The sequence below is a fragment of the Varanus komodoensis genome, unplaced genomic scaffold, assembly GCF_004798865.1.
Source record: "Varanus komodoensis strain SLA01 unplaced genomic scaffold, ASM479886v1 scaffold24, whole genome shotgun sequence".
NCBI lineage: Eukaryota > Metazoa > Chordata > Lepidosauria > Squamata > Varanidae > Varanus > Varanus komodoensis.
The window spans coordinates 15,748,614-15,766,224 of NW_025335641.1; the positions used below are offsets into that span (position 1 = coordinate 15,748,614).

The following is a 17,611-nucleotide window of genomic DNA, read 5'->3' on the forward strand; positions in this document are numbered from 1 at the left end:
GCACAGCCCTCGGGCCTGATCCCCCGCGAAGCCCACAGCAGCCGGCACCACGCCGAGCCGCCCTCTCACCCGCCACCTGCTCAGCCAAACGGCTCCGCCCGCCTAGGCTTCCACCCCACCGAAAAGGCGCCGGAACGGGCCCAGAAATAACCGCACTTCCCGCCGCGCCGCCAGTCGTGTCTCCACCGCGGCTCGTTCCGACCGTCCTTTGTCCCACCCTGCCTCCCCGCACGCTCCCGCGTCGATGCTATGCTCAGGATCGCTTGGGGTTGCGCCCGGGCACGCTCCGCCACGCTCAGCCAAGCCTTCTTCCCAGGGCTGCCTTTTTGCATTGCAGCCACCGAGGAGTAGACGAGTTGGCGCCCTCAGGCAAATCCCTGCAGCGCTTAAATCCTCGCGGTGCAATGCTGTGCGTATCTACTTTGAGTGAAAGTAAGACCCAGTGAGTTCTTTGGGGCTTACTTTCAGGACTGCAGCCTAAATTAAGGCCTTTTTGTTTCAATGGGTCTAACCTAATCATAGCTAAGTCTAGAGCCGGCCTGTTGTCTTTTCTGCTGCCTTCCCATATGGGATGACTACGTCAACGTCAAGCAGATGTGCAGGAGACCAAACATTTTGCTTTTCCCCTTTATTCAGAAGGGTTAACAAGGCCTGCAGGATCATATATTTGTATCATACAAATGTTTATGGCATTAGTTTCTGCTGCTGCCACAGGCAGTATACTTAACAGATCGACCCTATGCATGCTTAATTGGAAGATGTGTAAATAAACATGCTGCATGAGAGAAAGGGGAAAGATTATGCATGACAACCAGAACATACCCATCGAGAAAAGATATGGAACTGCTATACATAAAAGAGCTTTGCTTGTACCACTTTAATAAATAGATGAATTTACACAGCAATTCTATATGCCTACTATAAAAGAAGCTGCATTGAAATAAGCTGCATCAATGGATTTACAGTGCAATTCTATACATGCACTGAATTCAACTAAATTGGTATAGGACCGATGTCTTAAGACATAGATATAAATACATATATATGTCCTATACATACCCACTGGGAGTAAGCCCCACTGAACTTTGGGGGGTTTACTATTAGTGTCATAGGTTCTTATGGATTAGAGCCTATTTTATCAGAAGCCTAGACCAAACTTCTGAGGCAGCATACTTCCAATATGCTGGGAGCAAAGAATAAGTACATCAAGTACATCCTTGCATCCAACAAATTATTATTACATTTCATCAAGTCATTTCCAACTTAAGGCAACTCTATGGATGAAAGCCCTCCAAAATGTCCTATACATGACATTCCTGCTTAGCTATTCCACATAAATTCAAGACTGTGGCTTCCTTTATGGAGTCAATCCATCTCATCTTTTTCTTCCTTTTCTTCTGCCTGCAACTTGCCCTAGCATGATGGTCCTCTCCAGTGAGACTTGCTTCTCATGATAGCTTCATTTTTGTCAATTTTGCTTCTAGAGAAAGTTCTGCCTTGGTTATATTTATAATGCACATATAGAGAGGGGAAAGGAGAGAGGGGAAAGCAGTCCAGTCAATACCCTGGACTGACAGAATGACAAACGACTGACAGCTCTCTTACAGTACCATGTTCCAAATGCATCCATTTTCTTCCTGTCAGCTTTTTCTGCTGTCCAGCTTTCACAGTACTATTCATCCTTGTCCTTTGCTCTTTCCCAGTATCTCATTAAGTGCCTTCCACCCTGGGAGTCTCATCTTCTGGCACTATCTCGTTTCATTTTGGATTGTTTCATCATAGGGTTTTCAAAGTAAGCAATTCAGAAGTAATTTATCTTTGCTGCCTTCTGTGCACTACTAACCAGAGTTAATTTGGACATCACTGCCATTGCCTGTGAAATATCCTTGTGAACTACCACTGCTGCCAAGTAGCTGCCCTTCAGAAGTTTCTGTGCCTCCATCACCATTAGAGATATCCATTATCTTCTTCTGATGTGACTGTTACTCTGAAGAGGTTGGATGTATCTGTAGTAAAACCAACTGCCATTCTTGGCAGGCATCCCAGGATGACCAGGATTTGGAAGAAAAGGAAGAAGACAACATTGGGGAAGCTGAGATGGACGTTTAGTTGACTAAATGGGAGAGACACAGGCCTTTGAAGCACCCAAAGGCCACTGCCCACAGCTTTCCAGGTTGACTAGGATAGCAGGACTGCTTTGGAAGAGAGAAGAGGGGTGGAGCAAGCAGAGAGGGGAAAGCTGTTGCCTTGCCTGACTCCATGACAAGGTGTCAGGAGAGATGAGCTGCCCAGTTAAGAGGGCTTGCATAGGTCTCACTGACGAGCCCTTCACCGGTAGGAGACAGCCCTCCGAGTTACTGAAAGGGAAGGATGTTGGGGAGAAGTCCCTGGCTGGGATCAACTCTCTTTCTTGAACAGAGGCTAAGCTTCCAACCTCATTAGATGGCTTTTAGAGTTGCTTCTTCTTGTAGCTGCAGAGTGCTAATAAAGATCTGCTTTGCCTAAAAGCATGAAAGGGAGAGCTGAGCTCAGGACAGCATCTTAGTGTGGTTCCTCAGCTTTCACCATTCCGCCTTGTGTGACCTACTAGGAGACCGGCCTAGTGAGAGAGCTGGCCTCCTGGCAACATTGCTCTCAGCTTCTCTGACACTCTCAAACCTCCTCACCCTGTTAAGGTGTGCATGGGGGGGGGGGGGTTATATTTATATCCCACCTTTTTCCATGTCAGAAACCCAAAGTAGCTTCCATAGTCCAACTTCTACCCATACCCTGACGTCACCTCCAAAGGAAGTAAGGTGCATGGCTACTGGGAGGAGGACTTCTTTGGTTTTGGCAACCTGGCTGTGGAATAAGTTTTCAAAAGAACCCAGCACCTACTTTGTATTCTTGTCTGCACCAGGTGACAAGCATACTAACAATAGAACTTTTTAACTTTTATTTTAATATAGCATATCCTGTACTGCTGCTATGCCTCTATGCTTATTCAGTTGCAGTTGCTGTGATTTCATTGTTTTGTGTTAATGTTTGTTGTTTGTGTATTTTTACCTTTTGGTAAGTGCCCAGAGAGCCTCCACTACTGGGCAGTATAACAATAAAATAAATAAGCCCCTCCCCAATTTATCCTCACAACAACCCTGTGAGGTAAGTTAGGCTGGGAATCAATGACTGGTCCAGAGGCACCTACTGACTTTCATGGCAAAGTGGGATTAGAATTCAGATCTTCTGAATGCCAGCCCAACCCTAACTACTATGTTATGGTACAAATTACGACATAGCTCATGGAAGACCATGCCATTGTTACTATAGGACGGCAATGCATTTCAGGAATAACTCAGTACTCCTAAGTAGGCAATGCACATAATTGTAGGCCGGCTTGTGGCTCTCAGATGACGGACCACAACTCCCATCAGTTCTAGGCAGCATGGAGGAAGGTGAAGCACCATGGGAGCTGGAAGCCAAGCCATGTGAAGGGCCGCAAATGGGCTAGCCCCATTATTATCCATCTAACTGCGCTTTTTTAAGACGCCCCAAGATTATTATTTTTTAAATACTGACAGGCGGGGATCCCATACATGCATTTAGATACAGGAACGAGAAAAGCCGTTCCTGCGAAACGGCAGCATTCCCCACCGTACGACAACGTGCTCTACCCCGGCGCTGCCCCGAGGCCTTCTGAGGCCGGCGTAGAAGGCAATGCGCATGCTCGATCCAGCCGCAGCACCGATTGGCCGCGTCCGTCCCGGAAGGCTTTTCCGTCATTTCCGCGGGAGCCGCCATCTTGTCGGCGGTTGGCGGAGGTTCGCTGGGCTCAACCTGGAGAGCGTCAGCTGGCCTTACTCGCGCGGCCTTCTCGCCCGCTCCTTCGGCGTAAGCGAACCGCTCCTCGCCGGCGCCGCCATGGCCAACAACTGCCCCATCGTGGGCGCCGGGAACTGCCATCAACCGCCGCAGCAGTCGCCGCCGCCGCAGCAGCCGCCGCCGCCGCCGCCGGGCGTCCCGCTGCACCCGCAGGCCGGAGCCGTGTTGCCGCTGCCGCTGCAGAGCGCGGGCCCCAAGCCGGCGGCCTCGGGCAAGCAAGGCAACGTTCTGCCTCTGTGGGGGAACGAAAAGACCATGAACCTGAACCCCATGATCCTCACCAACATCCTGTCCTCGCCTTACTTCAAGGTGCAACTTTACGAGCTCAAGACCTACCACGAGGTGGTCGACGAGATCTATTTCAAGGTGAGCGGGCGTCGAGGAAGGCAGTCGGCCTCGCGAAACACGAGGTTTGTCTGCCTAGGCTTCTCAGTCCGGCCTTAACCCTATGGCTGAGCAGGGTCATCTCCGGTCTCTGCTGATTCCACCTCCCCCGAATAGTCCCTAAATAACCTAGGAACTGGCCCTTCTCTCTCTTTCCTCCCGCGATCTCGAAACGAACGGATGAGGCCCTCGCCGCATAGCTGTTCCCATGTCGACCAGAGGGGTCGGTGTAGTTGTAAGTAGCGGCATTTTTTTTCAGCAAATGTGGCTGCAGGGTTTTTCGCTTGAATTCCCGTCTGTGTAGTCTGAAAACTGCTTTTCATATCTGAGAGGGGGTCAGGTCGAGTTGCCTAACTTTTCCACACCAAGACTAGCTAAGATGTTTGTCCAGTATGAAGATTTATTGCCAACATCTGCTAAGGAGCTTTGTATGTGTGTGACAGATAAAATGAATGAGAAGGAAGAAACTAGAGCTTACACAAAGCATTGTTTTGACGTCTTTCTTTTCTGTCCAATTTCTGACAAAAAAAGATCTAAATCAGTATTTCAAAATAACTGGTCAATATTTATTTCATCTTTTCCCCAAGGATCTCGGGGTAGCATATGGTTCTACCTTATTTTATCCTCAACAACCCTGTGGGGCAGGCTAGGCTGAAAGGTGGCATCTGGAGCAGTGATCCATTGAACTTTCATCGCCGAGTATGAGTTTGAACTTGGATCTTCCAAGGGCTGGTCTAAAACTCTACCCACTATGCAACAAACACACATACTTAGTGTTCATTGTACAATTACAGTAGAACATTATATTGCTGCAAAATTGTTCTGCCTTTGCATTTAAAACCATAGTCTAAAACTTGGGTCTCAACCATTAATCATGTCTTTCCATCTAAAATGAGATGCTGTAATCCTGTGTGTTTCAGATGATATGTGTGGAACCTGTTTAAATTGATCTGTGTGAGTGTGACTTTAGTTGTTTTTCCTCCCTCTCAAACACACTGAAACATTGCCACTGGAGAGAGAATTTTTATCAACCCATGTACTTTTATTGAATCCATTCAGCTTTAAAACCTTAAAAGTAGATTTCTCAGACTTGGAATTGTCATAGCTGAAGTATGGATTGAGCAAGCTTCTAGAAACTGGACTACCATGTCTTAAATTCCCTTCTGATCACTCTGCTACTGCAAAACTCAGCTTCTTTCAAGTAACATTCATTCATTTAAAGCTTTTATATGCTGTCCTATTATATAAATATCTCAGGATGGCTTACAGTGCATTGACATGGAAGCCAAATGAATGCAGAAGGAAAGACCTGAGGCTCACAAGTTTTACCCTGGGTAAAATGGTAGGCCTTCTTAATTAGCTGTACATTGAACTGGCATGTCCATTCACCTTTGCTGAGCTGGGAAGATGTGTGCCTGCAGCTGAATGGGTAACCACATGAGGATGTGGAGCATGGGGTTGGACTTGATGGCCTTTCAGGTCCCTTCCAACTCTACTGCTATTCTGTTCTGTTAATAGGCTTGAGTCCCAATACTTTTAGTTGGGTCTACTTCAGTAGGACTAGCAATTGGTTTAGAACAGTGTCTCTATTGTAACACTTGTATGTTCAGATCCCCTTTGGAGCCAGTGCAGAAAGAACTGTGTTGCTAGGGTTGTAAGAGCAACCTTGGAGAGAAGTTTGGAGGTGTACTTGGGGAAGAGGAAAAAAACTGGCACCTTCAAGATACAAGGTATTCTGGCAGAACCTCAGCTTGCTCCTATTTTGACATGCTGCACTTTGACAGTCTAAGGTGGTTTGCAGAGTAGGAGCAGCAAGGAGGTGACCTTTATTTTCACGCTTCTCTCTTCCTGCACAGGATGATGTCATGTTCAGAGAGTTGTGTGCATCCTGTTGGAACTGTGCCTTAAATGGAGTGAAATTGTAGCCCAAATGAATTTTGTCCACTTCTGTTCTATGAGTGTATATTCATACCCTAAAAATATGAAAGTTATTTGCATTACCAAGATTAAATTATCACGTTGCATTTCTTGATTCATCAGATTCAATAATTTTCAGTTACTCTTTGTTTCCCCGAACTTCTGTTAGTTCAGTGGTCAAAGTGTGCTATAGCATGACATGATTTTTTAAACCTTTTTAAAACAAACAAAAATTTGTGTTACTTTTTGGCTTCAGGAATGTTGTCCCAACCTAAATTTTGGAATAAAATCTACTTGCTAAGAAAGTAGATTAATTCACCATTAAACCAATCATAATGGCCTAATTAATGTATGTAAATTCTAACTAATTCAGAGGAAAAAGGTAAAATATTTTCAATATTAAGTGCAAATACAAGCAGCATTTTAAATGTTAATATTATTGAATTTTTCGGGCCAGGGTGGCTTATTTTATATTGTACATTTGTAATTTATTTTAATGCATATATTTTAAAATGTTATTTAACTTATTTGTTGTAAGCCGCCCCGAGGCTTCGGTGAATGGGGCGGCATAAAAATGTTTTAATAAATAAATAAAATACAAGCCAAATGCAATACAAGCAATTAGAGAACTATAAGCCCATCACACAGAGTGGTAGCTAGACATAGACATAGTGATCATTTGATCTAATGTCAAGCCAAGGTTTAACATATGAACAATGGTGAGGAGCCTGGGGTTTTATGTTCCCTTTGACAGGTCTTTCTCCGTTTTTTGGTTTTTTAAAAAAATTTCATTGCTAATCCTAGAATGCAAAACAAGCACGAACTTCAGTTTGCTGGTTTGGCTGAAATAATAAACCGTGCTTTGTGTCAGACCAATCCTAAGACTATTAATTATGAATTAATGTAATGTGAAACTAGAGTTATGAGGTCCTGGAGAATTCGATCTTTACGTAATAGAGCACAAAGCATTAGAGAATCATTGTTCTTGTGTCTGCTGTAGAATATACAACACTCAAATTCACCTCACAGATGCTACCATTTTTAGAAGAAGCACATACAGTACCTTTATTGCTTATTAATTGTTTCCTACCTCCTTCTGGTTTGGGGAATTATTTTTCCAAAAAATAATTTTTTAAAAAAATTTCTAGATTAAAGTTTAGCTCTGACTACACTCTGACATCAGGTATATGCCTGATGCCCTACCACTGCATCTTTCCTTGAAACTGTCTTAGTATCGGTAACTGCTTGGTATCATCCTGGACATGGGACAGGATCTGGCATGGAGATTGCAATTGCAGAACTACCAGCTGGATGAGCCCTTTTTGCAACTGTATTCACAACATTTGGAGCACTGATCTTTTTCTTTAAACAAGGGAAATTGGACGTAAGACATTACTGCTGTGCTTGTGGTGATGTTCTTTATCTTATGTCAGTGATGACTGGAGATTGACTTCAATGATGACTTCAGATTGATCATCTGTGATACTTGCTGTAAGGAAAATTTGTTCTGTGGATTAAGAAGAATCCATTCTGATAATCAGACCAAAGACAATATCTAAACTTTCCCTTGTACTGGTGGGAGTGACCATCAGTGCAAGAGCAAACTAGTGGTTTCTGCAGCAACCAGAAACCAGCCAAATCTAATGTGTTTGGAAGAGTATTCTGTTATGGAAATGATAGTTTTATGGACTTTCCTTGATTGCTAGGCTTCCATTGTGTTGGTAGTCATTACTGCCAGCTTAATAGTGTGGCTGGATGGCCTGCACTGGATACTGATCCAAAGCTAGTCCAGCTTTCCCCCAGAGCCTAACCTGATGCACAGAAGGCTGTGAAGTCTGCAAATCTGCTCTTTGACCCCAGCAGTTGTAGTTCAGAGACATAGTCCATGTGAAGCTAGCTTTTTCATTCAACTTTCACAACTAAAATGGATAGAACCTGTTTTCCATTCATTGGTGTAATCTGTTTAAAGCTCTTGAAGCCAGTGGCCATTATGATAACTTTTAAGTTTCCTGGTGATTAGCATTTTTTCATGTTCTTGATTGAGATTGTAATAATCTGCGTATTTGTATATTCTGAGACTTGATATATTGAAGTAATGTTCTTTATTTAAGTGGGGAATGCAACTTTAAGTTAAAATGTGTGTTATATATTGCCTGTTTTCTCAGGGGAAAATAAAATGTAAATCTTCTAGAAGCGTCCCGTATAACACCAGTTCTGAAAGAAAGCCCTAAACAGCTTGGGGCCCTGCTATCTAAAGGACCGTTTACACCCATATATACCTGCTTGCCCCCTCAGATCAGCTCAGGAGGCCCTTCTACAAGAACTATCCCTCAGGGAGATGAGGGGGTGGCAAGTAGGCGAAGGACTTTTTCTGCTGCTGCTCCCCATCTTTGGAACTCCCTCCCTAGGGAAATTCGTGTGGCATTGCCTTTGTTTTCCTTGCAGTGCCTGGCGAAGACATACCTTTTTAGAATTTTTTTAACACTTAGCCTGAATGTTGTGGCCCTTTTTATATTGCTTTCATAGATGTTTAGATTTGTTGTTTAAATAGGTTTTAATGTGTTTTATTTTGTTCCATGTACTGTAAACTGCCTAGGTGGCCTATAAATACTTTTAGGTATATAAAAATAAAATCTCAAATCATAGAATGGTTGATAATTTGATTTCATATTTGCAGGTTACACATGTTGAGCCTTGGGAAAAAGGGAGCAGAAAAACAGCTGGCCAGACAGGGATGTGCGGAGGGGTAAGTAGAAGTACGTGCCTTCTGAATTCTTGGAGTTTTTAACATGGTAGTGAATGATTTGCATAGTGTGACACTGAGCATATGAAAAATACACTGTGTAAGTTAATTGGTAGGTCAAACCATTGAAGCCTTAGTTGACTCATTAATGAGGACATATTTTCAGTAGGATTCAGTAGTCATCCTTTTAAATTAGCTTGTTTGTGATTTGCTGTAGTAATATGGAATAAGCCATAAAATATTAAATCCAATATTTCATTCTATAATACTGAATGCTAGCATTCCGAACTGAATGTAATTTATTACATATCAGAGTTACAAGGAGGCTAAAGGAAAAGTTTATTAGACTAACTTATTAAAATTAATTGGTGAAAAGAATTCCATGTTAAAGAACACTAGCATTGCGCATACACAGACAATCATAGTTGCAAGAGGAACTGTACACATGCAGACAGGTTCTGTACATCCGTTGTTTGTGTGGGCATGCCAGTGATACAGGCAGAAAGCACATATGGAAAGCTTTCCATTATAGCATTTCCCTGTGGAAGATTTTCCATTTTTAAAAATGCATTGTTTCTCTAACAAAAATTAGTAACAGAAGACTGTATCTGCAAAATGTATATGTCTGACAGGGACCTATTTGGAAGTGCTAATATTAGCATTAATAAACCAGTGCATTTTTATTTAATTTTTTAAAACAATGTAATACAAATGCTTACTATTGAATTATCATCTTAAAATATTTGCAAGTAGTTCACATGTAATGACAAACCTTGGTTTAAATATATGAGTTAGGTAACAATTTTTTTGTTACATGTAAACCCAGAACAAAGGTTGTTAACCACAAACCATACGAGGGGGAACCCATGGTCTTGGTTTAGGACCACATACTGATTGTGGGTTATTTAGCTGCAGCATCCATTGGTGGGAATTAAATATGCGACTCCTGCTCATGGATCATCATGCTGTATGAACCAGCAAGTGTGGGTTATGCAAAGGTTAACCAAATTTCACAAAACCCTGAAATAGACCCAACATTCTCCTGAGGGAAGCAATCCAGGGACTAAGAAAAAAAAGCAAGGTTTGATTGTTCATTTCTAAACAAGCTCCTGGCTGGGCAAAAAAACCATGTTTTAAATAAGCCATTGGTTAGTTTTATGTGAAAACTAGGCCTTAACATTGCCTCTTTCCCTGTGAACAAACAATTGTAGACCTGATTTCTGGATGGGGCTCTTCTGGTTCAGGACATGCTAATGTGATCACTCACTACTGAACACCATGTGGTCAAGCAAGTGGTGGCCTTGGTTTTGTGTTCATGTCTGCAGAAAAAGATGTATTAACATTTTATGTACTGCAGTAGGTCTGTATTACTCTTGGGTTAAATAAGTTGTTTCGTTTCTTCCTAATTTTTAAAGGTGCGTGGCGTTGGGACTGGAGGTATAGTGTCTACAGCCTTTTGTCTCCTGTACAAGTTATTTACCCTGAAGCTTACTCGTAAACAAGTGATGGGACTAATAACTCACACAGACTCCCCATATATTAGGGCCCTTGGATTCATGTATATTAGGTAAGTGTCAAAATACTTAGATGTCATCTTATTTTGTTTGCAGAGAGCATTATTAAATTTACACAGTCTCTTTGTACTTCAAGGTACACACAGCCTCCAACAGATTTATGGGACTGGTTTGAATCCTTCCTTGATGATGAGGAGGTATGTCAACAAGGGTAATATTTTGTTTTCTTTTTTTCTTTTATTTTCTGAAATGTTAAGTAAAAGAACTTTGTGATATACCTCTAAGCTGGAAAGCATTAATGAAATTTAAAAATTATGTGTACATGCATATGATAAACAGTTAAATTTCTTATGATTTGCAAACTTTCCAAGAACATTAAAGGATATTCTTATTCCTTTATAAAGTATGTTGGGAATTTATTTAATCTGTTGCCATTCTAAGCTCTTTGCAGGGGAAATGTATTGGCAGTAAAAGTTTTATTCTTCGGAGAAATATTCGTGCTTTTTGACTATACATAAAGCTAGCAAAATCAAGTGGAAGTTCGTTTTTTAACACAAGTAAATGGCCAATATTTGTAAGAAGTGAATTGACTGGAAAATTTCAATACAAAGGCTTGTGAGTACATCTTTTGCACTCCCGGTAGAGTCGCTTTTCCTAATTTCTAATTGGCAGCACTGCTTGATGAACTCGTAAATTATTTTTGAGCTCTTTTCAGTAGCTATTCGGGCTCCACAGAGACCTGCTGAAAGTTTAATTGCTCAAGCACACATGCAGTGTTTTTAACATGGGTTCTCTTTTCAGCAACATTCATACTACACATTGGCCTTTTCCCTTAGATTACAGTACTGAGTCTTTCTTCTACAAGCAGTCATTGGAAATTCCTACTAATAATTTGCAATAGATTTTATGAGTTATTGCCATACCAAAAATTTAGATCCTGATCACACGTTGTCTGGCTCAGAGTATGTGACACTCTTTTAGGATAGATTGTTTTTCTGTGGCTACAGTTCTTTCTTTAACATATGATACAAAATATAGTGGTGGTCTCCAAGGCTTTTTTGACTCAGCGGCACCTCTGGGAATTTAAAGAACTACTGTGAATGCTGCTGCGATATAGTTCTCCTAGAGGGAGGTATCTAGTCACTTAATGACTGCCATGAGAGCCTGGTTTGTTAAAAACAAGCCAGAGAAGTGGTTCAGGGGAGGGAAATGGCAAAACTACAGACTGGGAGGAAGGAGAAACCAGCAAGGCACATGGGGGGGGGGGTCAAGAAACTAAAAGGGTAGAGGCCAAGATGGAGAGAAACTGTGAGCTAAAGTGTATGGGGAAGTAGCGAGACTGGAGATGGAGGCAGGAAGAGCTCAACAAAGGAATAGAGGTGAAAGGAAAAGTTAAAGAAGACTATTGTTTTTCAGGATTTTCCTTTTTAAAAAATTATTTGAAAGGGTACAAGTAGTGGGTAACTTTCTGGATACTATTGGAAGTCCCCATGAGTGCCATGATATATTCTGACACTATAGAATGGCATTCCTAGTTCCTGAGAGTACACTGGTTCATTATAATTTTTGTTCCCTTTTTTTCATGTAACTACCTGAAATTGCAATAACACCAAGAAATCACTTTTGCCCAACACTTTAAATTGTTTGCCACTGTTAAATATGCAAAAGCAGTTCAGTGAATTCTTTCTTCATCTGTCTAAATGTTATTAATGCTTTGACTACTTCACTGATGCTCTATTTTTGTGTGTACCTTTCAGGAACTAAATTTAAGCTGATGTGTGTTTTCTTCTTTAGATCTCTGTGCAACAATTTTATTTGGGAAAACTGTGTATCTGAGCACTTAAATGTGTGTGAGTGCAAGCAGTTTTACATTTAGATTTTCTCTTCCTGTTTTAGATAACAAATCTCACTTTCCTTGTGTGCTTGCACTATAGGTTTGGGCCTGACAATAGCTGACTAACATGTCCTGAGCTGTGAGAGGGCATAGCAAGAAGGCCTTCATGCGGTAATGACCCTTTTCCGAGACAATGGTCATCATGGATTATGCGTTTCCAATTATTTGTTCCTTTATTTCTTTTTTGCATAACTCTAAATTAGAAACCTCACTGCTTCATGGCAGTTGGTTTGCTATTGCTTCCAATTTAGGTAGGGTCCATTTGTACTACAACTTTTTCTGGTCATTTTTAGACAGGAAATGAAGTCCAAACTATAATTAGGCCACAGTTTTGAGTAGTGGCCATGGTCCTCAGAAATGAGTTATTAATTTAGAACATTATGTTCTATTTTGTGGCATAACAATACAAGATGATAGCATACACACTAGCTGTGTAAGGGGATTTCACACTAATCAGTTAAGAAATGGACCCTTTACCCTCTGGCTGCAGGATTGGTGTGCACCTGCATGCATATACATTATATCAAACTCCAAGCCTGTAATATCTGGCCAATTGCAAAGGTACAAGAGTTGAAGTTCTGAGCAAAAACAGTTAAGCCATCATATCTGAAATTTGAAAAATGACAATCAGTACAGTAGCATTTGTTTCTAAACCCAATGTTAGATGGTTTCTCACAGTCAGGATCTGTGTTTTGTTTTCTGTCTGTTTTTTGAAGGACCTTGATGTGAAAGCAGGTGGCGGCTGTGTCATGACCATTGGAGAAATGCTGCGCTCCTTTCTTACTAAGCTTGAGTGGTTTTCTACATTGTTTCCGCGGATTCCTGTGCCAGTTCAAAAGAATATTGATCAACAAATTAAAGCCAGGCCTAGAAAAATCAAGAAGGATGGCAAAGAGGGAGTAGAAGAAGTAGACAGACATGCAGAGCGTAGACGTTCAAGGTTGTACATTAACTTTACAAAATAGTTACTTAATGTAGACTTTCTCCTATAATTTCGCATGATCAAAATATCCCATGTAACTATTGGGAGTGTGGACTTTTAAAATGAATGATAACATTTATATAGTGTTTCATCATGGTTCACCTTATCTTAGTACTCTTCTAATCACCTCTTCTACAAAGAATCCACTATTCTGCTATAGCAGATGAAGTGTACTGATGCTTGTATAAATCCAGCTGAGGTCCTTTTAGCTAGGTGATATTTAAACTGAGGCATGCATTTTTAATCTTTATTTAGGGTGCCACTGTTTCCCTGTAGATTCTCTGTGGGTGACCCCAATTCCAAAGTGAGAGGGCATATTTGAACAATTAGCAATTAAAGCATCACTATATTAAATGGTTCTGCAAATCCATTGCTGTTTTATTGGATCAGACCAAGGTCTCCCTAATCTAGCATTCTTTGAGAATCACATCAGCGTTGTTAGGTGATCTCTCAACAGAGTTTCTGCCCACCTCTCATATACTACACCAGCTATAGCACAGTTGGTGATTCATGCAAAAATCTAAAAGATATTGGAATAGTTTTGTGAACTTGAAATTACAAGAAAATAAAATAAGGAAAGTACAAAGGCTTCTTTGCTAAAAAACCTTGTTGGAAAAACTCATTTTCCTAAGTATTTCTCTTCGTGCAGGTCTCCAAGGAGGTCCTTGAGTCCCAGGAGGTCACCTAGAAGATCAAGAAGTAGAAGTCGTCACCGGGAAGGCCGTGGATCATCCAGTTTTGATAGAGAATTGGAAAGGGAAAGGGAGAGACAAAGACTAGAGCGAGAAGCTAAAGAGAGAGAAAGGGAAAGGAGACGATCCCGAAGTTCTGATCGGGCATTGGATCGTAGGCGAAGTAGAAGCCGAGACAGGCACAGAAGTCGAAGTCATGACCGGAAAGGAGACAGAAGAGACAGGGAGAGAGAGAGGGAGAAAGAAAATGAACGAAGTAGAAGGAAGGAGCGTGACTATGACAAAGAGAGAGGTATTGAAAAGGAAAGTGAGCGTTCCAGGGAGCGAGATCGTTCTAGAGAAAAATCAAAAGACAGAAAAAGTAAGAGTGAAACAGATGAGAGAAGGCACAAAGATGACAAAGATGAAAGGAAGCATAAGGATGACAAAAGAGATTCCAAGAAAGAGAGGAGGCATAGCAGGAGCCGAAGTAGGGATCGAAAACACAGGAGTAGGAGTGTGAGCAGGAATGCTGGTAAGCACAGTAGAAGCAGGAGTAAAGAGAAGTCAAGCAAACACAAAAGTGAAAGTAAAGAGAAATCAAATAAGCGGAGTAGTAGCAGAGGAAGAACTGATGGTAGTGAAAAGTCCCGGAAACGAGACCTTAGTCCCAGTAAAGAGAGATCACGGAAACGTAGTAAAAGCAAAGAACGTTCCCACAAACATGACCACAGTGATAAGGACCACTTAGACAAACATGAACATCGAAGGAGCCAAAGTACAGAACGAGAGAATCAAGATAAACAATCTAAAAACAAAGATGAGACTGTATGAATGTTCAGAAGTGGATCACATTGAATCCTATAAATGTTTTGAAAACTTATTTTTTTCTTAAAAGTTGAGATTGTGCAGTAGTTGATGAGCACTCTTCAACCTCCCTCTAGGCTGCAGATCGTCATTTCCTATTTTGAGTAGGGAAGTGCCTTTGTAACCCTGTTAAATGCGTTGACTATTCCAGCCCATTTGTTTAGTTGAATTCATGATGCAAATCTGTGCATTTTTTTAAATTGTTCAAATGTTTTTGAAATGTACAATCTGTACATATGTCCTGAAACTGTTCTAATCCCTTTGGCATGGTTTGCCATGTTGGTTAAATTTGTATACGGCAATAAAACTGCCACTAATTCTACTTTGTTTTATAGATGTGGAATTATGGTTTCTATCTTTGAATTAGCATGGCTGTGCTTTGCATAATAGTATGGCAGAAGCTTTTAAGGATGGGTCTTGAACGTGTATTATATCTAAAATATTTATGTACATTCAACATCCATGAAGGTTCAGTTCTAGAACTCTTTGTGTCCAGTTGTACCTCTTGGGAAGTCATTTAAAAACCATCTTATTTGTGAAATTCAACTAGGTGTTACATTTAGATTATGTTTTTCAGAGGAGGTAGCAATGCAAGGCAGGGATTTAGGTTTTGCTGAGGTTTGTTGAGTAGTTAATGCTACCTCATAGGTACACTGTTAAGATTGCAAAGCCTATGTGTCATACCTACATAGACTTCCTGGCTAGCTTTATTCATGTAAAGATTCTTTCAATACAATAGCCTTACGTTTTCATTAAAAATCTTGTGTTGCTGCCCTGTCATTCATGAAACAACTCTAGGATAACAAATGTTGAAAGAGGCTGAATATGGGGGAGGCAGGAAGAAAAACTTCAGTTTCAGGCTTTCAAATCATTTTTTATATTATAAATGAAAGTCACATTTAAAGCATTTTCCTAGTGTTTTTTTAAAATGCATTTTTTACAAAGTCATGATCATTGCTTGAGCTGAAAAAATTCTCTCTGGCAACAAAAAGTAGCTACTTTTTTAGAACACTTGATTACTTGTGAGATAATGTCAAAATGCAGTATTGAAAGAGAAAATCATATCACAAAAGTTCATATCTGTTTGGTAGACTTGTTCTAGTGACCTGTATAAGAAATATAAAATATCTGGAATAAAGACTGGATTAATTTATGTGTGGCTATCCCCAGTTGTTCATTGCCAGAAATAGCAATGTTGGACTTCTTATTCATAAAAAATAGAAATAAAAGTTAATGAGTAGACCGCCTACTTTATGGATAGCATGGTAGAAATATTCAACAGGTCAAGCTAGTAAATGTTTTTCAAAGTAAAATATGGATGGAAAAACCTGGTTTTTTAAATCTCCCTTGCTACATATATCCCATTGGTTCACTAGTGCTTATCAACATATTGGATAGTCAAGCTTTAATGTAGAGATACTGTGTCCATCCTCTAGGAATTAGAGAAAAGAACTATATTTTTAACATTTCATGATGGATAGCTGACATTTATACCTCTTATTATATTTATGAAAAGGTTCACAGTAATGGCTCATTTCTGTAGGGGGATCTAAACCAAAGTGTTGTAATATACAACACTTAATTGGAAATTCATGTTGTTCCTGCTAGATAGGTTTGCTAGAAAGTTCTGAAAAGGTGTGTAAAACAGCCTGGGCTAACTGATGATACAAGGTGTTATCCAATGTTGCCCTTGCACAGGAACCTAGTGCTTGCAAGCCATTGTGGCACATTTCCTGGTTCAGAGGTTTTCTCAAAATGTATTATCAGTATATAGGCACCCCAGACTACTGGTTTACTTAATGTATTCAGATCCTTCATACAACCAAATGCCATTTTAGATGACAGTTAAATCTTCATTCTAGTTAAAGGACATACAGACTTTTCCCAGAAATTGCTCTCTTGGATAAGATTTGTGTTTTGTTTATTCGTTATAAAAATATCAGCAAGCATGCTAAATACAAAGCTTGTGCCTATAGATATTTAAACATAGGCATTCAACATTATCTTAAGGCTTTTAAGCAGAGCAACAACTGATTAGTTTCAAACTTAACCAAAATGGTTTGCAGGCAACTGATCCAGAAGGATAGTTCCCACTGAAGTGTGTTCCATATCTCCTTTGTTTTCTTTGGAGGCCATAAAATATGTTTTGGCTTATTATTTACATTCCATTAAATTATTTCTCTAAGGATACGTTTATATGATTATGTAACAATTTTACTGTAATTTAAGTATGAAAAATCTTTACATTCTATGACATTGGAGTGTTTGTGGCACCATCCTGTCATGTGGGTATGTGCTCTTGTATTTGCAATCTGAACTATTCCTCTTGTTATCCTGTCTGTTCACCCTCCTGTTCTTAAGATCATGCCTAATAACTCCCACACAGAAATGTGAAAGTAAATCACTGTAAATCTAAAATGGCACTAAACACAAGAGCCTCAAGAACTAATGAGTCAAACATCAAGTGCAAATTATCCAGCACTAGTTTCCCATCTGGAAAATCTCAAATATACAAGTTTAATTATTTTTGTACCAAGAGACTAAGTTGCGTTGACTTGAGCTTTGGAATTCCATATTTTGATCCAGAATTTCTTGGAGGAATCTTGAATACTGGATGTCTTAATTTTACAATAATGGCAAAGTAGTATGAAGAGTGGACTTCCCCAACAGAAGTTAGCTCAAGGTAGCATTTCTAGTACAGGAAAAATCAGGAGAACTCCTGAAGAAGTGTGTTCTGCTGATTTTTTCCCTCCTGTAAGTGCTAATTTGAGCTAGTTTTGG

The 17,611-nt window shown here is 40.4% G+C and overlaps 1 protein-coding gene across 2 annotated transcripts; it reads left to right on the top strand.

Moving 5' to 3' along the window:
* Nucleotides 1-3,793: 3,793 nt before the first annotated feature.
* On the top strand, nucleotides 3,794-15,152 carry PRPF38B (pre-mRNA processing factor 38B). Of its 2 annotated transcripts, none has more exons than XM_044432420.1 (6): nucleotides 3,794-4,224; nucleotides 8,837-8,905; nucleotides 10,318-10,469; nucleotides 10,553-10,613; nucleotides 13,027-13,250; nucleotides 13,942-15,152. In XM_044432420.1, exons 1-6 carry the CDS (start codon nucleotides 3,898-3,900, stop codon nucleotides 14,795-14,797), a joined length of 1,689 nt encoding a protein of 562 aa, XP_044288355.1. In that variant the 5' UTR covers nucleotides 3,794-3,897; the 3' UTR covers nucleotides 14,798-15,152. The 2 variants fall into 2 exon arrangements, with proteins under 2 accessions (XP_044288355.1, XP_044288356.1); XM_044432421.1 differs by lacking the exon at nucleotides 3,794-4,224 and adding an exon at nucleotides 4,278-4,477.
* Nucleotides 15,153-17,611: the final 2,459 nt, after the last annotated feature.